This window comes from Coenobita brevimanus, chromosome 60 (assembly GCF_032717465.1).
Source record: "Coenobita brevimanus isolate Jiangsu-jjx chromosome 60, ASM3271746v2, whole genome shotgun sequence".
NCBI classification, from domain to species: Eukaryota; Metazoa; Arthropoda; class Malacostraca; order Decapoda; family Coenobitidae; genus Coenobita; species Coenobita brevimanus.
In genome coordinates, this window is record NC_137013.1 from 21,339,893 (window position 1) to 21,367,324 (window position 27,432).

General features: G+C 40.3%; 1 protein-coding gene across 1 annotated transcript in view; it reads right to left on the reverse strand.

The window, feature by feature from the left end:
* Window positions 1-25,787, reverse strand: part of LOC145403312 (uncharacterized) — a 148,399-nt gene extending 122,612 nt beyond the window's left edge. Inside the window, exons 1-3 of the mRNA XM_080275110.1 lie at window positions 25,782-25,787; window positions 25,272-25,374; window positions 11,276-11,431 (exon numbers count right to left, since the gene is read on the reverse strand). Coding sequence (XP_080131236.1) covers window positions 11,276-11,431; window positions 25,272-25,374; window positions 25,782-25,787 — 265 coding nt within the window. The remainder of the gene's footprint in view (window positions 1-11,275; window positions 11,432-25,271; window positions 25,375-25,781) is intronic.
* Window positions 25,788-27,432: the final 1,645 nt, after the last annotated feature.

Sequence of the window (27,432 nt, forward strand, 5' to 3'; positions counted from 1 at the left end):
ACACACACACACACACATCCCAAAAGTTCTAGTAATTTGAATATTGTAGGAAAATAAGTTGCCTTACCTCCTAGCTTTCACTGTTGCCTTCAAAGTAGTCCTCTTGGGGATGTATACAGTGGTCCCGGCATTTTTTCCACGAGTCCATGCATCTCTGGAAGGCTTCAGGCCTGATGGTCTTGAGCACTTCCAGCAATTCTGTCTGGATCTCATCAATCGTGTCAAATCGACGCCCTATCAGTCATAATTTCAGCTTGGGAAACAGGAAAAAGTTGCAGGGGGCAAGGTCAGGTGACTAGGGTGGGTGGGGAATGACTACCGTGTTAGTGGAAGCCAAGAACTGCCGAACAACAATTGATGTGTGGGCAGGGACATTGTCATGATCCAGTCCTTGTTCTTCCATTGCTCTGGACTTTTGTGGTGGATGCTATCCCTCAGATGCTGCAAAACCTCACAGTAAAACTTTCTGCTGACAGATTGACCGGACAGGATGAATTCTTTGTGAACAATCTCTTGGATATTGAAGAAAACTATCAACATCAACTTGACATTGCTGCAAATTTGATGCACTTTTTTAGGCCTCGGTTAATTGGGAGACTTCCGTTGCAATGACTGTTGCTTTGTCTCCGGGTCATAACCATAAACCCATGATTCATCACCAGTTATGACCTTGGAGATGAAGGTGGCATCATCTCTGACCTGATTCTTGAGCTCCCTGCAAACTGCAACGTGATGTGCCTTCTGCTCCTCACTCAGCAGTCTCGGCACAAATTTTGCAGCGATGCATCTCATGGCCAACACGTCTGACAAAATCTCCCATATGACAGTCCAACAATATCACAAACATCATGGATAGTTCGTCTATGATCTGCAAGGATAGCCTGACGAACATTTCTGACATTTTCTGTGTTGTTGCCATTGACAGTTGTCCAGAACGGTCATCGTCTGTGATGGACATTTGTCCTTCCTTGAACTGCTTATACCAGAAAAATATTCTGCTTTGGGACATGGCATTGTCACCAAAGGCTTGCTGAAGCAACCGGTGAGTTTCTGCAACCATCTTGTTGATCTCGAAACAGAACTTGATGCAGGTTCTTTTTCTCATGAAGTCTGCCATTGCAAATCCACCAAACTACCTACACACCACATTACAGTAGTAAGCATAGCTCAACAAAACGTCCGCTCGCAGACACGGCCGGGGCCAAATTGACGCACAAGGGGTGCTGCTGACTCCTCCTAGCAGCAAAAGGCAAAACTGCAAACGGCTGGCTCCCTCTGTTCAACTCACTGGAACTTTTGGGTAAATCGCTATCAAAAGACAATTCTAAATTAATTACGATGATCTGCATGTTACAAAACAAAAGCAATAAAGTAGATTTTTTTTTTTCTATGCAGGAAACTGCATTCCAAATCCTGTGAAATGTATGTTGAGTTCGTTTAAAACTATGTGCTCATTCTTCGCTATTTCTGATTGCTTTGATTTTTGGTAGGGAGGTGACCCCCCTAGAATCACTGGGGGTTACGCTACCCAAATATCGCATTACAGAAGAGAGTCCACTGTACAACAGGTACTAAGACAACACAACCATATCTGCCCTCCTTTCACTATATCTGAGAATTTTTAATTTCGTGAGGGGGCTCACCCCCCTAAAAATCATTCTTACAAAATTCTACATAGTGAAAGACCTTCTGAGTAAATGGCCGAAAGTACCTAAGAAGTTTCATTCAAAGCTTTCCCCTTTTTCTGATCGTTTTTATATTGGAAAAGGGGCTGACCCTCCAAAAATCACTAGGGAGCCACGCTCCTCAAATATCACATTATGGATGTGAATCCATTGTACAGCATGTACTAAGATATCAAACTTATAAATGCCCTTCTTTCAATATTTGCCGTCCTCTTTAAGTAAGGCGAGGAGATATCGTTTACTGTGTGTGTGTGTGTGTGTGTGTGTGTGTGTTCTTACCTAATTGTACCTTACCTAATTGTATCTTTACAGGAATGAGTCAAGCTCGTACTGTCCCATGTCTTAAACCATATTTATCGTACATATCCTTAAATTTGTGAATTGTTTTGGCACACACTATTTCATTCGGTAGTGCATTCCATTGATCAATTGCTCTGTTTGGGAAACTGAATTTCCTTACGTCTTTATCATCTCTCTGCTTATGCAGTTTTTTGCAGTGTCCTCTTGCTGATGCTTCTCCATATGTTAAGTAATCATTTATGTCTATTTTCTCCTTCCCTGATATGCACTTATATAGCATTATCTTGTCACCTCTTTTCCTTCTCTCCTGTAGTGTTGGTAGATTCAGTTTATTTAGTCTTTCTTCATAGCTTAGGTCCCTTAAGCTTGGTATCCATCTTGTAGCGGCCCTTTGAACTTTTTCAATCATGTCTATGTGCTTTTTGAGATGAGGACTCCAGACTACTGATGCATATTCCAGGGCTGGTCTAATGAATGATGTTATTATCCTTCTTAGCATGTCTTCATTTATGTATGTGAATGCTATTCTCATATTTGCAAGCAGTGTATACATGTTCCGTACCTTCTCGCTGATGTGGTCAGCCGGAGATAGTCTGTTATTGATAATCACACCTAGGTCTTTCTCTCTTTCTGATGTGTGTAGGGTTTTATTTCCCAACTTATAATCCCAATCAGGTCTTTTTCCACTTTTACCAAACTTGATTACATGACACTTGTCCACATTGAATTCCATTTGCCATGTACTACTCCATTCGTTTCGTTTCGTTTTTAAAGGCTCCAACATGCTTGCATGTGTCGGCCTTGGTCACCTAATGGCGGCTCTCCATGCTGCACGATCCATTGCAGCCTCCCTGTTCAGTCCCTTAACCCTAAGGTCACACTTAATGACCTTGTCGCATGTCTTTCTCGGTCTACCCCTCATAACCCCACCCCCAATATTAACACTTCTCACCTTCCTCAACCAATTATCATCCCCCATCCTCTCCACATGTCCAAACCACCTCAATCTACCTCTCCTCATCACAACACCAATACACTCCAGTCCCATCCTACCTCTCAACTCTTCCATTGTAAACCCAGCCCCTCCAGGCTTTGGACGCAGGGACGCACTGCACATCCACCTAATGATTGTCATTTCTGTACGTCTGAGCCGGCGAATGTCTTCCTCCTTCACTGCCCAGGTCTCACTGCCATACAGCATTACACTCCTAACACATGCTGCATACAAAGACCCCTTAGCACGTAGGGAGAGCCCTCTCAATGTCAGGAGAGGCAAGAGCTCCCTGAACTTCTTCCAACCACTTCTCACCCTAGCCACAGAGCTAGCTCCAGCCCCACCTCCAGCACACAACATGTCTCCCAAATAACAAAACTCTTCCACACACTCAAGAGATTCACCAGCAAGTTCAATCCTTTCACGTCTGACGATCTCCACCTGCTCACCCCGGCACGCCGTACACATAAAATCAGCATTATCTCGCAGTCTACCTCTGATACCACTACATCTCTTATGCACCCATTTATCACACACACCGCACAAGATGGAATTACTTCCCATGCCCTTGTGGCAAACTGCACATGGCCACTCTCCCTCGTCTTTGACAGTACCACCACCAACCCTAGATATCATCACTTTTGTTTTATCTGCATTTACCCTTAAACCCTTTTGCCCCATACCATCTCTCCACTTCCTAAACCTTTCCTCCGCCTCCCTTTCATTCTCTGCAATCAACACCAAATCATCAGCATACAACAACTCCCACGGGAGTCCGTTTCTAAAGTCACGTGAAAGGGCTTCAAGTACCATGATAAACAACATGGGACTCAAGACTGACCCCTGATGCACACCAACATTCACGGAAAACTCATCACTCAAATCTCCATTCACTCTCACCTGGGTGTGAGCACCCACATACGTGGCCATAACCACCCTAACCAGCCACTCCTCCAAGCCAAGCTTTCTCATTGCCCACTTCACCACCTCTCTAGGGACTCTGTCAAAGGCCTTTTCCAAATCAACAAAAATAAAATAAAGATCCCTTCTCCTACCAATATATTTTTCCTGAAGCTGTCGAACAATGAATATGGCATCAGTGGTCTCCCTACCTGGCATAAACCTAAACTGCATCTCATCAATATTCACTCTTTCTCTAATCATACCTTCTAAAACTCTCTCCATTACCTTCATTATCTGATCTAAAAGCTTTATACCTCTATAATTTCCTCTTTCCAGGGCATCACCCTTCCCTTTATACACATTTACAATTACACTCTTCAGCCAATCATCTGGGACAACACACTCATAAATAATCCTATTTATCAGGTCAGCGACTAAACTCACCCCTATATCGCCTGAGGCCTTCAACATTTCGGCAGTCAACCCATACACACCTGCTGCCTTCTCCACCCTCATCCTGCCTATTGCCTCACTCACAGTAGCAGTATCAATCAAAGGCCAAGGGCCAGACACTGGATCTGCTGGCTCCAAACCTTCCCTGTCCCAGTCAAACTCCTCATTCAACAACCGGTTATAATGCTCTCTCCATGTATCTTTAATATCCTCACTGTTCACCACTACCCTTCCTTCATCATTCTTCACACACTGCTCACCTATGATATCCCGATTATCCCTCTTCACCTGACCTGCCACCCTAAATATATTTTTCCTTTCCCCATTATTTAGGTTATCAAGTAATTGTCTCTCTGACTCAGACTTTGCCCTGTATACCTCTCTCCTAGCCCTACGCTTGGCAGCCAAATATTCCTCTTTGCTACCACCCTTCTTCCATTCCCGGAAAAGCCTTCTTTTCTCCTTAATTGCAGCTTCTATACCCTCATCCCACCACCAAGTTACTTTATGTCCTGGTGGTCCTCTTGTCCAGCCGCATGTTACATCAGTAACTCTCAAGAAATTGTTCTTGAGGGCTCTGTACTGTTCATTAACGCCTCTGTCTACAGCTCCCTGTTCAGCCACCACTCTCCTCAACTCGCTATAGAAGGCATCCCTTACTACTTGGTTTTTCAGCTTCCATATTTTCCTCCTAGGTACATAAGTCCTCTTTTTCATCATTTATTCTTTAAGCACCATATCACAAATCAATAGTTTGTGCTGCTGCACACACTTCTCACTTCCTATAACTTTAACATCCCTCACTAACCTCCTATCGGCCCTCCTAACCAGAAAATAATCTATCTGCTATTTCCCCCAGACTCATACGCAATGAAGTTTATTTAATTCTTCTTGTAGCTCTTTACAAGAGTCTGTGTTAGTAATTCTCCTTTGTATTTTTGCATCATCTGCAAACTTATTCAGATAGCTCTCATTTCCAGTTTTACTGTTTATATCATTTATATACACTAAAACCATGATTGGTGCCACACTGAACCCTGTGGTACTCCACTAGTCACTTCTTTCCATGATGAGTAGTTTCCTCTTAGTACTGTTCTCATCTCTTTTTAAAAGTCTTGCATCCAACAAAACAGTTTGCCTCGAATTCCTCCTTGATGGTACAGTTTCCATAAAAGTCTTTGGTGTGGTACTATGTCAAAAGCTTTCTTGAAATCTAAATAGGTACTGTCCACCCATCCTTCCCTTTCCTGTATTGTGTTTGTTACTCAGTCATAGTAGCTCAACAGATTAGTAACACATGATATTACTTTTTTGAAACCAAACTGTCTTTCTGTTATCATACTGTGTTCTTCTAGATGATTTACCCAAGCTTTTCTTATAAGCTTTTCTAATACCTTGCTTACAACACTGGTCAGTGATACTGGTCGGTAGTCGAGTGGATTTTGTCTATTTCCTTTCTTGAATAAGGGGACAATATTTGCTTTTTTCCAAATATCAGGTAGTTTACCTTGACTCAAGGATTTCTTGAAAATTAAAAATAATGGTTTACTTAACTCCTCTGCACATTCTCGTAGTACCCAACATGAAATTTCATCAGGACCACTTGCTTTTCCTCTGTCTAATCTACTAAACTCCTCCTGTATTACTTTTTCTGCTATTTGTATATCTGGTAGTATGTGTGGACATGCATGTTCCACATAGTCCCTCTCAAAATTTTTTTCTTCTGTAAAAACTAAATGGAAATTCTTATTTAGTGCTTCACAAATATCTTTCTCTTGTGTATAAGTGATTCCCTCGTCCGTAATTGATTGTATTATATCTTTTATTTTGGTTTTGCTTCTGATATAGCTGTAAAACAGCGTTGGTTGATCACTACTTTTATTTATTATATCCTTCTCAAACTGTTTTTGGGCTTCCCTCCTTATTCTTGTATAATCGTTTCTTGCCTGTTTGTAATTATTATACGCCCTTTCACTATTATGTCTTCTGTATCTATTCCACAACAAATCTCTTCTTTCTTTTGATTATTTACATTCTGTATTGAACCATTTCTGTATTTCCTTATCTGCTTCTTTGTGCTGTGGGATGTACTTCTGGACTCCTATTTCATAAAATTCACAGAATTTTTTATATGCAGCATTTAAATCTTGTCCTCTAAGCTCATTTTCCCAATCAACTTCTAAGAAATACTTCTTTAGGTCTTGATAATTTCCCTTTTTATAGTTTAGGCTCTTTTTGTAACTGTCATTGCTGTTTACTATGTCATATGCTATTCTGAAGTTATAATTCAGTACTGCATGATCGCTTTCGCCAAGTGGAGGGTGATATATTAAACTGTTAATATCATTTTCTTGCCTAGTAAATATTAGATCTAGCACTGAAGGTACATCAAGTCCTCTTTTTCTGGTGGTTTCCCTCACATGTTGCGTTAGGAAGAACCCTTGTACGAGATCCAGGAGCTTTTGGTCCCAACAGCTTTCTTGGCTAATTATATCTAGAGTATTCCAATTTATATTTGTATTGAAGTCCCCAGTTAGTATAATTCTTTCTGATTTCTCTTCCATTTTATGTAGTAATGATCTTAAACTCTGAATTGTACTCTCTGCCAGGCCCTCATATTCATCTCTTTCCCATGTGTTTGATCTGGGTGGCATGTACAAATTGGCTACAATTACTTTACCTTCAGATGTGTTGATCTCTACTGCAATCAGTTCTACTTGTGATGGTATATCTAGTTTTATTTCATTGACTTTCAGATTTTTCTTAGTTAATATTATAATTCCTCCTCCTTTTTTTAAATTTCTGTCTCTTCTCCATATATTGTATTCCTCTAAGTTTAGTATGTCATTGGATATCCTTGGTGTTAATTTTGTTTCAGTTAGGCATATTATTTGTGATTCATTTTCTCTGACATAATCATTCATCTCTAGTAATTTAGTTACCATTCCATCCACATTTGAGTACATCAACTTTATCATCTTGTTCATATACTTATCATCAAATGGTTCTACTACCTTCCCCCTTTTTATTCCATCCTGTCTGTGTACCACTTTCATACCTGCAAGCCTATTACTTTGTAAAAAAAAATTCTTCTTTTCCTCTTCTGAGCTTCCTTCATTTTTTTTTTTTTTTTGCTTCCTCCCTTTTCTCTTTCAGTAATTCCAGTTCCTCTTGTGTTAGGCATCTTTTTATCCATTCATTTTTGAACTCCTCTTTTTCCATAAGATTCTTTGCATTTTTTTAGTATCTCTTCCACAGTGTTTACACTCTGGAAAGTCACCTTTAGAGGTCTTGTCTTGCTTTTCTCATATTTCCCTAACCTTTTGTGTTCCTCTATGTCTTAACTACAGATTTCCTCTGATACTTCTTTCAGTAAGCTCATTACATTTGCCATCTCCTTTTTGTCTCTTGTGATCTTGTTTTTTACCTCTTCCTCTTCTATACCAGTGATTACTATAGATTTGTTTACATCTACTGAATCTCTGACTAACTTTGGATTGTTTTGGATTATTCTTTTCACTTCCTTTTTAATGCTTTTTTTCCTCCACCCTTGTTTCTAAGTCTTTCTTTACTTTCACCATTTCAGCATACGTGGTTTCCACATCATTTTTGTAGCTTTGCACAGATTCATTCACCTGTGTTATCTTCTCAGTATCACTACTCTGGTCTATATGACTGCTTACTTGCCTAATTATCTCTGTGTCATTTTTGAACTCTTCCATAACACTCTCGTGATTGACTACTGTACTTGCCATTTCACTCATTTTCTTCCTAAGTGTACTCAATTCCACTGTTAGTTCACTGATGGTTGTGTCTTTCTTATTGGCCTCCCTTCCTAGTTTTTCTATTTCTTCCTTTTGCAAGTGCATCTGCTTCTTTATTTCATCAACTTCATTTTTGAAAGCCATTTCTAGTTTGTTTACACGTTCAACCAGTCTATTGTGAGTCTCCACTTCAACCAGTTCTTGGTAGAAATCCTCATTTTGCTTTTTACCTTTATCCCTTTTCTTTTCCACATTTGCTTTACTAAAGTATGTATCCATTTTGCAATACTAAAAGTGCAGAGTATGTACTTACAATCCCCGTGTTGTTGTGGTCTAAACAAACCTCAGATGACTCAGCATATTCTTTCGTCTTGGTTCTCTTTCCTGTTTGAACAAGTCTTATTTAAACTTATTATTTCTTTCCTTTTAATAATGAAAAATCATTTAGTCTAACCTGGTACAGAGCTTGACTCATACAAAGATACTAATTTAGGTAATGCCACTGGCCGTGTTGGTTCGGTACGGAGCGCTGGTGTCGCACGTCCGCCTTGATTGAATCCGTGTGTGTGTCTGTGTGTGTGTGTGTGTGTGTGTTCTTATCTAATTGTTCTTACCTAATTAAATCTTTACAGGAATGAGTCAAGCTCGCACTGTCCCGTGTATTAAGCCATTTTTATTATACATATCCTTAAATTTATTAATAGTTCTGGGACACACTATTTCATTCGGCAGTGCATTCCACTGATCAATGTAGCTTTTTGCAGTGTCCTCTTGCTGATGCTTCCCCATGGGTTATATACTCATTTACGTCTATTTTCTCTTTCCCTGAGATGCATTTATATATCATAATCATGTGACCTCTTTTTCTTCTCTCCTTTAGTGCTGGTAGACTCAGTTTTTCTTCTCTTCTTCGTAGCTCACATCCCTTAAGCTTGGTACCCATTTTGCAGCTGCTATTTGTACTTTTTCAGTCTTAATAATACGTTTTTGGAGACGAGGATTCCAGTCTAGTGATGCATCCTGCAGGGTTGGTCTGATGAATGATGTTATTATCTTTCTCAGCATGTCTTCATTTATATATGTGAATGGTATTCTCATGTTAGCATGCAGTGTATACAATATGTTACGTACTTTTTCACTGATGGAGTCAGCCAGAGATAGTCTATTAATGATAATTACTTCTAGGTCCTTCTCTCTTTCTGATATGTGTAGGGTTGAACTTCCTAACCTATAATACCAGTCTGGTCTTTTTTCACTTTTATCAAACTTCATTATATGACATTTGTCCACATTAAATTCCATTTGCAATTTACTGCTCCATTCATGAAATTTATTAAATTCTTCGTGTAGCTCTCTGCACGAATCTGTATTAGTGATTTTCCTTTGTATTTTTGCATCATCAGCAAACATATTAGTTGCCATTTCCATTGTTACTCTCTATGTAATTGATATATGCTAAAAAATATTTATTTCGTGCCAGCACTGAGCCCTGTGGAACTCCGCTAGTCACTTCCCTCCATGATAAGTAATTTCTCCTTAATACTGTCCTCATTTCCCTTTTTCTGAGAAAATCCTGCATCCAACAGTACAGTTTGCCTTGGATTCCTCCTTGATGTTACAGTTTCCATAAATGTCTTTAGTGCTGTACTCTGTCAAATGCTTTCTTGAAATCTAAATAGATACTGTCCACCCATCTTACCCTTTTCTGTAATGGTTCTGAAACTCTGTCATAGTAGCTTAGTAGATTAGTGACACATGATTTTCCCTTTCTAAAACAGAACTGCCTTTCTGTAATCATACTGTGTTCTTCTAGATGGTTTACCTAAACTTTCCTTATCAGCTTTCCTAAAATCTTACAACACTAGTCAGTGATACTGGTTGGTAGTTGAGTGGATTCTGTCTATTTCCTTTCTTGAATATGGAAACAATGTTTGCTTTCTTCCAAATATCAGGTAGTTTACCTTGACCTAAGGATTCCTTGAGTATTAAATATAATGGTCTGCTTAACTCTTCTGCACATTCATATGGCACCCTACCTGAAATTTCGTCAGGACCATATGCTTTTTCATTGTCTAATTTACTTAACTCTTCTTGTACTTCTTTTTCTGATATTGTATATCTGGTAATATGTGTGGGCATGCATGTTCCGTCTCATCTCTTTCAAAATTAATTTCTTCTATAAAAGTTGGTTGGAAATTTTATTTAGTGTTTCACAAATATCTTTCTCTTGTGTATTAGATGATGCCCCTCATCCATAATGGACTGTATTTTATCTTTCAATTTGGTTTTCCTTCGGATGTAGCTGTAAAATAGTTTAGGTTGATCACTAATTTTATTTATAATGGCTTTCTCAAACTGTCTCTGACCTTGTCTCCTTATCCTTGTAAAATATTTCCTTGTCTGCTAATGATTGTTATATGCCCTCTCACTATTGTGTCTTCTGTATCTGTTCCACAGCAAATCTCTTTTTTCTTATGTGTTTTTACACTTTGTATTAACCCATTTCTTTATTTTCTTTATTTACATTTCTGTTTCATTGTGCTGAAGGATGTAATTTTTGACTCCTACTTCATAAAAATCATAGAATTTTCTATATGTAATATTTAAATCTTGTCTTCTAAGCTCCTTTTCCCAATCTGTTTCTAAGAAGTACTACTTCAGGTCATGGTAGTTACCCTTTCTGGTAGTTTAGACTCTTCTTGTAACTCTCATTACCGTTAACTATGTCATATGCAGTCCTGAAGTTGCAATTTATTACTGCATGGTCGCTTTTGCCGAATGAAGAATGATACATTATTTTTTCAATATCATTTTCTTACCTGGTAAATATAAGATCTAGTACTGATGGATCATCAAGTCCTCTTTTTCTGTTGTTTTCCTTTACATGATGTGTTAGGAAAAACTCCTCCACAAGATCCAGGAGCTTTTGATCTCATCAGTTTTCATGGCTTCTTTCAGCTAGATTATTCCAATTTATATATGTATAGAAATCTCACATTAATGTAATTCCTTTAGATTCCTCTTCCATTCTATATAGTAATGTTCTTAAACTCTTGAACTGTACTTTTGCCAGATCTTCATATTCGCCTCTTTCCCAGGTGTTTGTTTTGGGTGGCATGTATAAATTTACCACAATTACTTTCTCTTCAGATGTGTTAAAATTAGTGATCACGCACCTGTACATTCGCCTTCGTGCTTAAACGTGATGGCTGGGTTGCGACAGGTAACTAAACCAAGCAGGCACGTGTTGCCGTACGTCTTGCCGTCACTGCCACACACGGGGTCGTAGTACAGGGGACACGCGTCTGGGCACTGGTTGGTGCTGGTCTTGCCTGCAAGTGTACAGAAGGGAGGGGCATGACATGGACTCAAAAGTAAGGAAGTATTAAAAAAGGGAGAACCATTTTGGGTTAAAATCCAATTAAGTGATTACTTTCATACATCCCCTGAAACAATGAAACTGGTGGGTCACTCTTTAAAGTTTTGAAGCAGATGATCCTTATCCAGATTCAGTGACGCGATTCATACATTGTTCAGTGCTCATAGTGTAGGGAAAATGAGAGGACTAGAAAATCTTTTAGGCAAGTTACGCAAAATTTGTGTTCGTGATGACGTCCAAACTGATTTTCAGACATTTTCGTGGCACACACTCTTTCCAAAATACTTCTGTGATTTGGCTTGTTGGCATTTAAAGCTTAAACAAATAATCACTATCGGTTAATAATCAGTGTAATGTTATAATTACTGCAATAATATCACTGTATATTAGGTACTAAGAAAACTTTGTTTAAATCAATTATTTAAATTATACTTTAGTGTGTAGAGAGAATATCAAAAATAGCTTGTGATAGGTTTGAGCACCAAACACCAACCCACCTATGGGGATAGCTTTAGTTAATTAGTCTAGACTTAGTTTCAAGTCAAATAATTGCCTGTTCCATATAAATCCATTTACTACGTCTTGTGGTAACCATGACCCAAGGGGAACTTAGTGGTGCAGTTTGCAACGGTGCTTCAGTAAGATGTGATCCATTAGGCATTTCATCTGAGAGTGATTGGGATTTACCTATCTATCCATCTATACTGTATACCTAGGCTGCTTCCCCCAAGGAAAGGGAGGTAGCTGAGACAGGACGACACACTCCCAATTTACTCATCCACTCAAACACATTCATTCGCATCTTAGCCCCAAGGGGAGAAGGGACAGATCCTCACCGCACCACACCGCACGAAGGTCAACTGGGCAGTGCAATCAGTGACATCCGCTGCAGGGCCCAACAGTAGAGCTTTTTTTTTTTTTTTTTTGTCCGACTCTGGGCAAAGGCTTCAGGGCCTATATCTTGGGGGCTGTAGCCTATCCCAAGGCCCAGTAGTACTCCTACACCTCCACATGTCACCACTTCGGCGCTAACACCCACCATCCATATTGAATATATGCTAGGGCTGTCTCATACAGGACTGGTGTACTGGTATTAGTGGGGGTATTTTTACGACAAGTCAGCAGGTCATCTGGTAGATCAGGAAAGTCTGCTTTTTATGAAATTCAAATCCTTAAACTGTCCCCTGCCCCAGCCAGGATTCGAACCTGGGTCCATCAGGACTGCAAGCCGCCTCTCTACCGATTCAGCCACTGCCTCCCCCACATCATAATAGACCCATCCCCTTACCCGCACCTGACCTGATTAGCTATCAGACCAAATGCGGGAGAATATCCCCTCAGGGCTGCGTCATCATTCATTCATTCACAATTTCTCTCCATTTATTTCTGTCACGCACAGCCACTCTTCCTTGTTCAACAGATATCCCTTTCGCATCCAACACTCTCTTCACACAGTCCATCCATCCTATTCGTGGTCTCCCTCTCAGCCTTACACCTCTCACATCAGATCTAGTTATCTTTTTCACCAATCGCTCATTATCCATTCTCTCCTTATGCCCAAACCATCGCAACACCCTCTTCTCAACTCGATCGACCATCTCCCAAACAACTCCAGTTCTCCTTCGCACTTCATCATTTCTCACTTGATCCACACATACTCCTCAGACACCTCATCTCCGTTACACTCAAGCTTTTCCTCTCTGCTACACCCATATTCCATGTTTCAGCCCCATATAACGCAGTCGGTACCACAACACCCTCATACACCCTTCTCTTTACATCCATTCTAAGCGAACAACATCTAAACACTTTTTTCATTCCTCCCAGCACCTTTCCTACTTCATTCATTCTAAACTTCACTTCTGCATCTATTCTTCCATCCACAGCAACATGTGACCCTAAATACTTAAAACAATCTACCTCCTCAAGCAACTCACCATTCAAAACTATTTTCATCCTCCTACCATCTACCGAAATCGTACACTTCATCACTTTACTCTTATTCTCATTTACTTTCAATTTCCTCCTTTCACACACCCTTCCAAACTCCTCTACCAACTGTCTCAATCTCTCCTCTGAATCAGCCACCAGTGCAGTATCATCTGCAAACAGCAGCTGCTTCAGATTCCACTCTCTACCATCAACATTCACCAGACTGAGACCTCCACCTAAAACTCTTGCATTCACCTCCCTTACAACACCATCCATATAAATATTAAACAACCAAGGCGACAGCACACATCCCTGCCGCAGCCCCACTCTCACTGGAAACCAACCACTCACAGTATTTCCCACTCTTACACATGCTCTACTATTTACATACAAACTGTTCACCCCTTTTAGTAACCCACCATCAAGTCCATACAATCTTAAAACAGTCCACAAACTTACCAGTTACATAAAACCACTCACTGGCTAGCAGTTAGTAACTGTTTAAATCCCTGATCTACGTAAGTAACCTTGCACCTCTCGGCTGGGCTGTTAAAGTTAGGAGGACGGACAAATTAACATGAAAATCATCTAAAAATTCCCGTTTGTTGCAGTTAATAATGCTGCTTCTCCCCTTTTATAATTATAGCCTAGTCTCAGTATATTGGATTCGGTTGCTATACGATTCGTGATAAAAAATATATTATGCATAACATTTGGAAATTAATTTTTCTTTTTCAGTGGGAGTTCTCTTTCAGCTCGCCGAGATCCTCGCGGGCTAACCAGTACGGTGGATCGTTTAACTTTGTGTGTGTGTATGTGTGTGTGTGTGTGTGTCCATCTTTTTTATGCAAGGAAGAAGGAACTGTGCAGGTTGAAAATAAATGCCGAAATGCTTTTGCACCTTGCACTGTAATATCCCATGTTTTTATACATTTTTGTCGTGATGTTATGTATTATTTACATCGATTCAGTATTTATTATTTTCGGTTGAACGATGCCACTTGAGACTAATATGTTACCAGTGAGGTCCTATATATTTTGTAATGTTTATCCACACTTCTAAAAGAAAATATCATAGACAATTTAAAAGTCCTTTTTATCATAAGGGCCTCTAAGGGGAGATTTGGCAACACTGGAAAGGGGAAACAACTTAGACAAGGAGACGCACGGTCCCTCTTTCTGTTTTGATTTCTCGGGAGCAGGGTCACGGCCTCCTGCCTGGAGCTTTCTTTCTCCCAGCCCCATTATGAGTTAGTGTACTGACTTCTATTCCCCTAAAAGGGAAGCAACTCTTGCAGCAAGTCATGGTGCAAGTCTGAATGTAAGTCCGGGAGTGAACTTCAACCAAGTTCTGGCAGAGTATTTCATTTCTGACATTGGGTCTAGCATGGCCATTGTCTGTTTTTTAAGCAGTTTTCAAGTCTTGCTCAGACCTGGAACAAGTCCAATCTCTCTCTGGACACCCCTTATGTTAGGTCCATTTATTATGATGTTTTACTATGTATTACTAATAACAGTTCCTCATATATCTCATATATTCATAAACTTCTTCATTTTAAATGTACTGGTCACTTATTACTATTTGTAAGTGGTTTTTCTGTGTGTGTGTTTTTTCCATCAGTACATAGTGGTGATCAGCACAAAAGCAAATGCAGGGGCCTACAAATTGTTCACACACACACACACACAAAAAAAAAAAAAAAAAAAAAAGATAAAGCCAAATTCAAGATACATTCTTTTCGAGATGCTTGGACAAACTGCGCCTGAAAGACTGGAGATCGGAGGCAGTACGAAAAACAGACAGATGGACACAATTCCAGGATTGATTTGTTGCATACATGAAGGACAGGGAGTAGCGGTTAACTCTTGGATTACAGAGTTGGACAGAAAAGGGATGAGAGTTTGTTGGTTGATGGGTGCTACATGGCCGCCGTAGTGGTGGAAGGATGCAAGCAGACAGTTCAGAGGAGCAGTGACCATTGAAGTAGCGACAGAAAAAAGATATAGATGTAACAGTGCGGCGAAGAGACAGAGGTCGAAGGGAGCCAGTAACGGGAGGAGAGTTAATCTCTAATGCAATCAGTTCTACTTGTGAGGTTATATATAGTTCTATTTCTTTGACTTGTAGATTTTTCTTTGTTATGATTATAATTCCTTCTCCTTTTCTTAAATTTCTGTCTCTTCTCCATATATTGTATTCCTCTAAGTTTAGGATATAGTTTGATATCATTGGGGTTAATGTTGTTTCAATTAAGCAAATAATATGTGGTTACTTTTCTTTGGTATAGTCTTTCATCTATGATAATGTAGACACCATTCCATCTACATATGAATACATCAGCTTAATCATCTTGTTTACATACTTGCCATAGCTTGAGTCTACTGTACTACCTTCCTTATTTTTATTCCCTGTTGGCTATGTAGCACTCACGTACCTGCGATCCAATTACTTTGTTTTAAAAATTTACTCTTCCTCTAATCTTTCCTTGTTCTTTGTTTTTGCTTCCTCCTCCTTCTCCTTTCCCAATCCCTCTTTAGTTAAACATTTTTTATCCATACTTTTTTTTTTATTTCCTCTTTTTCCATGAGTCTGTTTGCATATTTTAGTATTTCCTCCACTGTGTTCACACTCTGGAAGGTTACTTCCAGAAGCCTTGATTTATTTCTCTCATATTTTCCTAGGCTTTTGTGTTCCTCTGTCACAGATTTCCTCTGATACTTCCTTCAATATGTTCATTATATTTACAATCTTTATTTAGTCTCTCGAAATTTTATTATTTCTTCATCTATACCAATGATTACTATAGATTTGCTGATATCTGCCGAATCTTTGACCAGTTTTGGGTTGCTTTTAATGATTTCTTTCACTTCCTTGCTATTTTTTTCTTCTACTTTTGATTCTAAGTCTTTCTTTACTTTTACCATTTCAGCATAAGTTGTGTCTACTTCATCTTTGCAACTTCTCATCACTTAGTTCACTCGGGTTATCTTCTTTCTGGTGTCACTGCTTTGGTCTATCACACTGCTTCCATGCCTGATTGTATCATTTCTGAACTTTTCCATAATACTCTCATGGCTGACAACGGTACTTTCCATTTCACTATCTTCCTTCTAAGTGAACCTACCTCAGCTGACAGCTCATCTATTGTTGTGTCTTTTTTGTTCAATGCTTTTACTAATTTTTCTTTTTCTTCCTTCTGCATGCGTAATTGCTTCTTAATTTCATATATTTTACTTTGAAAAGTTTTCTCCAGGTAATTCACTTCAACCAGTTTTGTGTAGAACTCATCATCCTGTTTTCTGCCTTCATCCCTTTTCTTAACTCCTTCCTTCTGCACTTTGCTAATGATGGTGCTCATCTTGTGGTAATTCTCACTGAGAAAAATAACTTCTACTTACAAGTTTGCATCCCCGTGCTACCTGCCTGGTGACAGACGACACCTAGCTGATGATTCGTTGTATCAAAGGATTGTTGCACTAATTGGGTGTATTCTGTTTTTGGGACAACACTTTTGCTTATACTTGCGCTACCAGATTAGACCATCACTTAATTTAACCTAGTACAGAGCTTGACTCATAAAGATACTATTTAGGTGTGGCCAGTTGTGGCCAGCGCAGAGTGAGGTGATGGATGTGCTGCCTCTCTGGTGTGTGTGTGTGTGTGTTCTTATCTAATTGTTCTTACCTAATTGTATCTTTACAGGAATGAGTCAAGCTCGTACTGTCCCGTGTCTTAAACCATATTTATCGTACATATCCTTAAATTTGTGAATTGTTTTGGCACACACTATTTCATTCGGCAGTGCATTCCACTGATCAATTGCTCTGTTTGGGAAACTGAATTTCCTTACGTCTTTATCACCTCTCTTCTTATCCAGTTTATTGCAGTGTCCTGTTGCTGATGTTTCCCCATATGTTAAGTAATCATTTATGTCTATTTTCTCCTTCCCTGATATGCATTTATATACCATTATCATGTCACCTCTTTTCCTTCTCTCCTGTAGTGTTGGTAGATTCAGTTTATTTAGTCTTTCTTCATAGCTTAGATCCCTTAAGCTTGGTACCCATCTTGTAGCAGTCCTTTGAACTTTTTCAATCTTGTCTATGTGTTCTTTGAGAAGAGGACTCCAGACTACTGATGCATACTCCAGGGTTGGTCTGATAAATGATGTTATTATCTTCCTTAGCATGTCTTCATTTATGTATGTGAATGCTATTCTCATATTTGCAAGCAGTGTATACATGTTCCGTACCTTCTCACTGATGTGGTCAGCCGGAGATAGTCTGTTATTGATAATCACACCTAGGTCCTTCTCTCTTTCTGATGTGTGTAGGGTTTTATTTCCTAACGTATAATCCCAATCAGGTCTTTTTCCACTTTTACCAAACTTGATTACATGACACTTGTCCACAATGAATTCCATTTGCCATGTATTACTCCATTCATGAAGTTTATTTAATTCTTCTTGTAGCTCTTTGTAAGAGTCTGTGTTAGCAATTCTCCTTTGTATTTTTGCATCATCTGCAAACATATTTAGATAGCTTTCATTTCCAGTGTTACTGTTTATATCATTTATATACACTAAACACATGATTGGTGCCAGCACTGAGCCCTGTGGTACTCCACTAGTTACTTCTTTCCATGATGAGTAGTTTCCCCTTAGTACTGTTCTCATTTCTCTTTTTATGAGAAAATCTTGCATCCAACAAAACACTTTGCCTCGAATTCCTCCTTGATGGTACAGTTTCCATAAAAGTCTTTGGTGTGGTACTGTGTCAAATGCTTTCTTGAAATCTAAACAGATACTGTCCACCCATCCTTCTCTTTCCTGTATTGTGTCTGTTACTCTGTCATAGTAGCTCAACAGATTAGTAACACATGATTTTCCTTTTCTGAAACCAAACTGTCTTTCTGTTATCATATTGTGTTCTTCTAGATGATTTACCCCAGCTTTTCTTATAAGCTTTTCTAATACCTTGCTTACAACACTGGTCAGTGATACTGGTCGGTAGTTGAGTGGATTTTGTCTATTCCCTTTCTTGAATAAGGGGACAATATTTGTTTTTTTTTTTTCAAATATCAGGTAGTTTACCTTGACTCAAGGATTTCTTGAAAATTAAAAATAATGGTTTACTTAACTCCTTTGCACATTCTCGTAGCACCCAACATGAAATTTCATCAGGACCATTTGCTTTTCCTCTGTGTGTGTGTGTGTGTGTGTGTGTGTGTGTGTGTGTGTGTGTGTGTTCCCAAAACATATCGGAAAGTTGTGGGAGAATTTTCATCAAACCTTCAGGAAGTAGGAACTGTGTGGATGGGCAGAAGTGTTTACTTTTGGTGAGGATTTGATCAAAGACGACCGAATGCCAACCGCCATGTACCGTATCAAATTGCATTTTGGCCAATATCTCAGCAACGGATAGAAGTGTGGGTGGCAACGTCCGCAGAATTTATCAAGATTTTCGTGTCGTATCGTCTACTTTTAGCAAGGCGAAGCGATATAGTTTTTGTCGGCGTGTGTGTGTCCATTTCCAAAAAATCCCGAAAAGTTTTGGACGAATTTTCACCAAGCCTTCAGGAAATAGCAACTGTGTGGATGGACAGAGGTGATTAACTTTTGGTGAGGATTTAGTCAAAGATGACCGAATGCCAGCCGCCATATATCACATTGCATTTTGGCCATTAACCCAGCAACTGGTAAACATTTTCTTCACGTTCAATATCTAGGTAGCTTGTGGCGGGCGATTAGCATTCGTCACCCTATTTCTTTTGTTCCCTTCTGGTCCTGAGAATTTTGTATTTTGCGAATGGGAGTTGAACATCATCCTGCTTTGCAAAATCGATAAATACTGGTGTTGATGATGTTGTTGCTTAACCCCAGTCGTTTTAGCAAAGCAAACCCGTTGACCACATTTATGTGACTGCTGCTGTGGGGTTGTCCTGTAAGTGCAGTACAGCACATACACCGTGAAGGGAACTAGCGCCACCTTGCAGCAAACTGAGACTCATATCAATCGAACCAGAGTCTTTCCGAAGCCCTAAGAGCAGAGAAATATGAGAAAGTTGGGCTCCTGGGTGAACGTCGCAGATGTTTTCCCTCCATCCAGTGTTCAGAGCGTGACAACGCGAAGGTTCATCAATGATAATGAATGCTGTACTTCGTCATAACGATGCTAGTAATATTGTCATATTCTAAACAACAACTCACGTCTGCACTGCCCCTTGTGTACGAGCCTGAGACGTGGATTTTTTACAACAGGCGATTTTGAAGTAACGTGTTGTCGTAGGTGACGCCGTCGCTGCCACACACGGGATCGAAGATCTTTGGGCAACCCACATCGGTACACCGTGGGTACCTGTGGCCTGGGGGAGGAGCGGATGGAAGTGAGGTTGTGTTGATAAAAAGTACCCAGTTACCTGTGTTCTAGCGGAGAGGAAGGAGGGGGAACGTCAGCTTGTATTGATATAAATTACTCGTGTACCTGTGGCCAGGGGTAAGGGAAGGAGGGGGCCGGTCAGGTTGTGTTAAAATAAACAACATGGGTGTCTGTGCCCCAGAGGAGAGGAGCGAGGGCACATCAGAAGGCGTTGTTATAAGTTACCAGAGAATCTGTGGCCTGGGTAGGGGAGGGGAGGGGAAGGGAGAACTAAGAAAAACAGAGAAAGACTTAGGACTGTGTAAGACCAAGTACGCGTGGCCTGTACAGGAATGCATAAGGTCTTGGGACCACAATGGTTACCTGGGTACCTGTGGCCTTGGAGAGGAAACCCAGTCAGGTAGTGAGGATGTAAGCAACTTGGGTGCCTGTGGCATATGATGGGAACACGTCAGGTGGTATGACTGTAAGTTACCTGGCTCACGAGAGCAGCTGAGTGGAATGAACTATTAAAGACTAGGAAAGAAAAACTGAAAAAATTAGGAGTATGTAAGAAGAGGTATGATAAACCGAGGAACAAGGACTATGAATTATGAATAACTAAGAACCATAATGAGACTGAAGAGCAAGGCTATGAATAAATGTGAATAACACAGAAGTTAGATGCAAGCTTTATGATGAACTATGAACAAAAAAAAAATGAAATTTGAAAAACAAGTTTAAGGAACCATGAGTAACAAAAACGGACGATGAAGGACGCGGTAGCAAGTTTTATGAAGCAGTGTGAATAACTAAGGAGGAATATGAAGGACTAAGGAACAAGAGCAATGAAGAATATAAATAGATAAATAGAATGAATGAAAAGTATTCGGGAGCCGAATGCTAATCGCCCGCCAGAATATGCTGTCGAAAAAGTCCAAGATTTTGGCCATACCTTGACAACCTGAAGGTTTCATGTTGATAGCCGGAGCCATTCATGAGATATAATGGTGCTAAAGGTGGGCGATTTAATTGTCTTTGGCAGCCATTTTGGTGAACTTAATCTTGACCCCGAGTGCCCATTTTCGAACTCGTCCAAGATTTTGGCCATATCTTGATGCCTAAGCCGTTCATGAGATATAATGGGAACAGACACACACACACACACACACACACACACACACACACACACACACACACACACACACACCACATCAGTGAGAAGGTACGGAACATGTATACACTGCTTGCAAATATGAGAATAGCATTCACATACGTAAATGAAGACATGCTAAGAAGGATAATAACATCATTCATTAGACCAACCCTGGAGTATGCATCAGTAGTCTGGAGTCCTCATCTCAAGAAACACATAGACAAGATTGAAAAAGCTCAAAGGGCCGCTACAAGATGGATACCAAACTTAAGGGATCTAAGCTATGAAGAAAGACTAAATAAACTGAATCTACCAACACTACAGGAGAGAAGGAAAAGAGGTGACATGATAATGCTATATAAGTGCATATCAGGAAAGGAGAAAATAGACATAAATGATTACTTAACATATTGGGAAGGATCAGCAAGAGGACACTGCAAAAAACTGCATAAGAAGAGAGGTGATAAAGACGTAAGGAAATTCAGTTTCCCCAACAGAGCAACTGATCAGTGGAATGCGCTACCGAATGAAATAGTGTGTGCCAAAACAATTCACAAATTTAAGGATATGTACGATAAATATGGTTTAAGACACGGGACAGTACGAGCTTGACTCATTCCTGTAAAGATACAATTAGGTAAGTACAATTAGGTAAGAACACACACACACAGAGGAGGGCAAAAACATTATCGCTCTGCCTTCTAAAAGCAGGCGATAAAAATGGGAAACTGATTAATAGGCCATACACATGGTATGCAGGGCGTGTCAGTAACTTGGCAATTGTTGTTTTATTACAACTTCTCGTTAATATATACACACCATGTCAACCATCGTGACTGGATGAGCTTAAATTCATTTCCACCTACACTGTAATAGCTCGGTGTGCGTGGATATGTTTTTATAAGATTCGCACTTACATAGGAAAGATGCTTCACTAAGAGAGTGGAATACTTCCACTGGAAAAAAAAAAAAAAAAAAAACGAATGTCGGAGGTATCATGAGAGAAATAAACCCCAGCTATCTCTCAGGTATAAAACCCTTGTGGGCCATATCCAACTGGAGCTCTTTTAGTCACTAAACCACCAGGCATATTTTGGAATGTACGGTTACAATTCCCAGTAGTAATGGTTTACCGGATTACACCAAACCAATCGGCTTGTCACTCGTTTTAGAGTCACATGGAAGTAGCCCTGCGTTATGTGGAATGATAATCGGTAACCCCACCTACCACGAAAAAACTGCTGTATACGTACATGAATACATGCATACTGTACATATTGTAGATAGACAGATATAGATAGACTGAGAGACATCGTTTCGTTTCGTTTCGTTTCGTTTTTGAAGGCTCCAACATGCTTGCAAGCGTCGGCCTTGGTCACCTAATGACGGCTCTCAGTGCTGTACGATCTATGGCAGCCTCCCTGTTCAGTCCCTTAACCCTGATGTCACAATGACCTCGTCCCACGTCTTTCTCGGTCTATCCCTCGCAACCCCACCCCCAATATTAACACTTCTCACCTTCTGCACCCAATTATATCATCCCCACATGCCCAAACCATCTCAATTTACCTCTCCTCATCACAACACCAATACACTCCAGTCCCATCCTACCTCTCAACTCTTCCATCGTAAGTCCCCCCCCCCCTCCAGGCCTTGCACGCAGGGACGCACTGCACATCCACCTAATCATTGTCATTTCCGTACGTTTGAGCATGTGAATAACCTCTTCCTTTACTGTCCAGGTCTCACTACCATACAGCATCACACTCCTAACACATGCTGCATACAAAGACTCCTTAGCACGTAGGGAGAATCCTCTCAGTGTCAGGAGAGGCAACAGCTCCCTGAACTTCTTCCAACCACTTGTCACCCTAGCCGGCTCCACCTCCAGCACATAACATGTCTCCTAGATAACAAAACTCTTCCACACACTCAAGAGATTCACTAGCAAGTTCAATCCTTTCATGCCTGACAATCTCCACTTGCTCTCCCTGACACGCCGCACACATAAAATCAGCATTATCTCGCAGTCTACCTCTAATACCACTACATCTCTTGTGCACCCATTTACCACAAACACTGTACAAGATGGAATACTTCCCATGCCCTTGTGGCAAACTGCACTCTCCCTCTTTTTTTGGCTGTACCGCGACCAACCCTAGATATCATCACTTTTGTTTTATCTGCATTTACCCTTAAGCCCTTGTGCCCCATACCATCTCTCCACTTCCTAAATCTTTCCTCTGCCTCCCTTTCATTCTCTGCAAGCAACACCAACTCATCAGCATACAACATCTCCCACGGGAGTCCGTTTCTGAAGTCACGTGAGAGGGCTTCAAGTACCACGATAAACAACATGGGACTCAAAACTGACCCGTGATGCACACCAATATTCACGGAAAACTCATTACTCCAATCTCCGTTCACTCTTACCTGGGTGCGAGCAGCCACATACATATACAGCATGATTCTGAACTCTACCGAAAAACTTTGAGGATCACTTCTATGATGAAAAATAAGCATTAATTATAATCGCCCTCCTTTTACCAAGGCAGAACGATAATATGCTTGCCTGTCTCAGTGTGTGTGTGTGTGTGTGTGTGTGTGTGTGTGTGTGTGTGTGTGTTCTCATTATATCTCACGAACCGCGTGTGTTATCATCATGAAACCTTCGGGGTATCAAGATATGGCCAATATCTTGGACGAGTTGGAAAATGGGCACTCGGGGTCAAGGTCAAGGTCACCAAAATTGCTGTCAAAAGTCAACTTGTTTTTATCGCCCGCCTTTAGCACCATGCTATCTCTTGAACAGCTTCCGCTATCAACAAGAAACCTTCAGGGTGTCAAGATATGGCCCAAATCTTGGACTTGGCCAACAGTGTATTCAGGCGGGCGATTAGCATTCGGTTCCCGAATGCTTTTCTTTCATTCTGTAAAGTTTCACCTACAAAGACTATTTCGAAGACATGACTAGACAGAAATCTAGCGCAACAGAGTTGCCAGGCAGTGCTTAACACCGAACATAAGGACATATCTAGTTACACCGTGACATCCAACACAGTAGTAGCATCTGGATTACCTATTTACGTGTTCTGAATATCGTGAGCCGTGTAAATAATGATATGGTGCTGATACTATGTTGTTAGCATGAAAGTATCAAATCCCTGGGCGACCGTTGCTTGAGACATAACTGAGTATTTGTAACACTGTTCATAGGTTATAGAGTTGATGCCTAAGTCTGGGTCAGATGTCCGAACACTGCAGGCTACAACTAGACTGGATACTGAGTATGACATCACTGATAGTTTTAGTCAGGTGCTGATCGTTCAGTTACTATGTTATACACAATCATATATTGGTTAAATACAGTACTGCAAGCCAAGAACACATGGTGTGTTAGGCATTCGAGAGGAGTCAACTAGAACCGGAAGCGCGGAAACCTTCACCCGAACAAGAAGCTGCCTGGGATAATGTGCAGCAAAGCAGCGTACACTAAGACGGGATTTCCAACCGGTAGGAACAGGCGTGTCTGACGTCAAGGATAGGGATGTCTTGTGTGTGTGTGTGTGTGTGTGTGTGTGTTTCCAAATTTAGACCCCAACTATTGGACACAACGTGTACGATTACATAACTAGCTGTTGACGGAGGGCGGGTAGTGATTTTTTTTTTCTTGTCATAATGACATATCGCACCTTCGTCCTCTTCTCAAATAAAATAAGGTATTACGATACTGTAGGTTAACATTAGGTTACAAGTTGGTTAAACGTCATCACAAGGCTTATCTGCTGAATTTTTTGTTTGATTAGCCGAACTGTTTCATTTGTTCTCGAGCAAAGGTGCGACGTTGCCGAATCATTTCTTGCTAAACTCGCTCCGACGTTGCCAATATGGCTGGCTTACTAAGTGTACCCCCCCCCCCAAAAAAAAAAAAAGTGGGCGGGCGAGGTAGATGCAGGGCGAGACAACACGTCAGTGTTCGGGATGGTACACGTTTGTGTTGGCTCAGACTAGGACAGATCTCACTATTCTACAGTAAGCTCATGTCCTGTGTCTCAGCAGCCTTGCAGTCTTTCGCATTTCCATATAGAATACAATCGGTGCATTGTTTTATGGGAAATAACCCTGAAAGTTTGTCGGCAGAGTTCAGAATCAAGCTGCAGATGTGTGTGTGTGTGTGTGTGACGCATACAAGCAGAGGTCGAGTCGTGTACATATTATTTGAAATACTGTATTAAGCAAGACTGACATGAATATTAAATAATTTCACCAGTTTTGTGTTCCAAGCATAGTCCAGGTAAAATTTACTTATTATAGTCCTAATAATGACACATTGAAGGTTGTTACTCACCCACGGCCACCGCCAGGACCATCATCATCACCACCACACACAGTCCTCGCTGTACCATCTTCAACGATACTTGGTCCGGCCGCTGTAATTTATCTGCAGAAGTCTGAAAAAATGGCGGGGGGGGGGGTTAGGAATCCATACTTGGACATGTAATAAAGCTGACAAAGGCAACACTGCATTGATCACTTCACAACGATTACATGACTTACCACGGTCCAATCATTTTATTCAGCTTCTCATAATAACCCCTCCATTTAGAACTGCCTTTCCCAAGCTGATGAATATTATCTGGAGACAGAATAAAGGAAAACACGACACTGAACTAAGAGCTAAATATTTTGAATAACTTGACACAGTATGCTAATGACAGTGTTGCGATAAGATATATTTTTTCTTCACTAAATATTTTAATCCCTTTTCTATTATGCATTTCTTTTTCCATTCCTGCAATCTTTTGACGATTTTCTTCACCTTAAAAAATAAACATCTCAAAATGAAATGGTTACATACAGCCATCATGAGCACGTTGCTTTCCCGAGTTTCATAAAATCGTCGATATGTGAACAAACTAAACTTAAAAGACGCCACCGGGTTGATGCGTTTAATAAATGGAAACAGCCCTACATCCCTTCATTAATAGATATTTTCTTTAATAATCACACCTGGAATAGGCATGTAACGAAACACCATCACACTCATGTTGTCTCATTATCGATGAACGTAGCCGAAGGGTTAGTAAATATATATATAAATATATACTTAAATATATACTAACAAATTATATATATATATATATATATATATATATATATATATATATATATATATATATATATATATATGTTGATGACGTAGCTGTTTATAGATGTAGTGAGATATGGAGGTTGGTTGTAATTGTAGATTGTCGAAGCACCACCAGGATAAAGTCGCGAGTGGTCGTATGGCTCCGACTTGCCGCTGCCACCAATATCGATGAACATAGCCGAGGGGTTAATTAGGTGGAGAGAGATTTTAAGTGTATCGTGATGAATGACTGCACCTGTATCACCAGTGGAGTGTGTGGGCCGCTGCGAGTAAAATGGTGCATCGTCAAGTAGAGGAAAGGGAGCTTTCTCTCTATCTCACTCTCCTGCTCTGAATATTCCTGTTACTTAAGTGAGGTGAGTGTCAGTCATTCTTCATGTTTACGGGATTTTATTGTACAAATTTATGACTTGACAGTGTAACGTAACGTAAAGTAGCGTGACGGCGAGCCACCTGGCTCTCCTACTTCAACCTCTTCTCTCCTTCTTTGCCCTCCTCTCCAATTTCCCAGCCTATATATACCGACCAGTGCATAGGTGTGTCTATGTCTGGTACCTATCCACCGGTAGTTTTCCATGACGTCAGATCACTGGCTCAGGTTGGTTATACTGCGTGCTCATGACATACCTCTATTGTCTGGCATAAAGAGTTCGTGATACATCGACATTCTTAGTTAGAATATATATGTGTTCGACTTTCCTTGTGCATTAGACATGACATCGTGTAAGCGTTACTCATGTCAACCCCTATATTTTGATGTCTGTAACTGTTACATATTGTCATAACATTAATGGCAACATCAATATGGTGGTCAGTACTAGCCACTTCAAGCTGATTTTGGCTGCAGCATCCATATGTCTGAAGTGACTAATGAATTATAGGAAGCAAACTGATGAACTTGATAAAGATCTAATATGTATTATACACGGCAATGGATGTTTTCCACACAATGCTTTTGGCGAGATTACAAGACTTAGTATTATAAAGTCTGAGCAATATGAACATACACAAGAGAGAGAGAGAGAGAGAGAGAGAGAGAGAGAGAGAGAGAGAGAGAGAGAGAAAGAGAGAGAGACAGAGAGAGAGAGAGAGAGAGAGAGAGAGATTTAAAGATCATGGAGGGTTGGTGCGAGAAAAAAAAAAAAATGATGGGGCGTGTGTAGAGCAGACCTAATTGGAAAGTTGTCTATGGAAGATGATTTCTCGCCAGTGACCTATAAAATGTGTGTGTGTGTGTGTGTGTGTGTGTGTGTGTGTGTGTGTGTGTGTGTGTGTGTGTGCGTTTTACCCGTCATGGGTATTAACTGATATATCTGCGTAACCTGTATGAAATTGTTTTGCGTGAGGCTATAGGTTA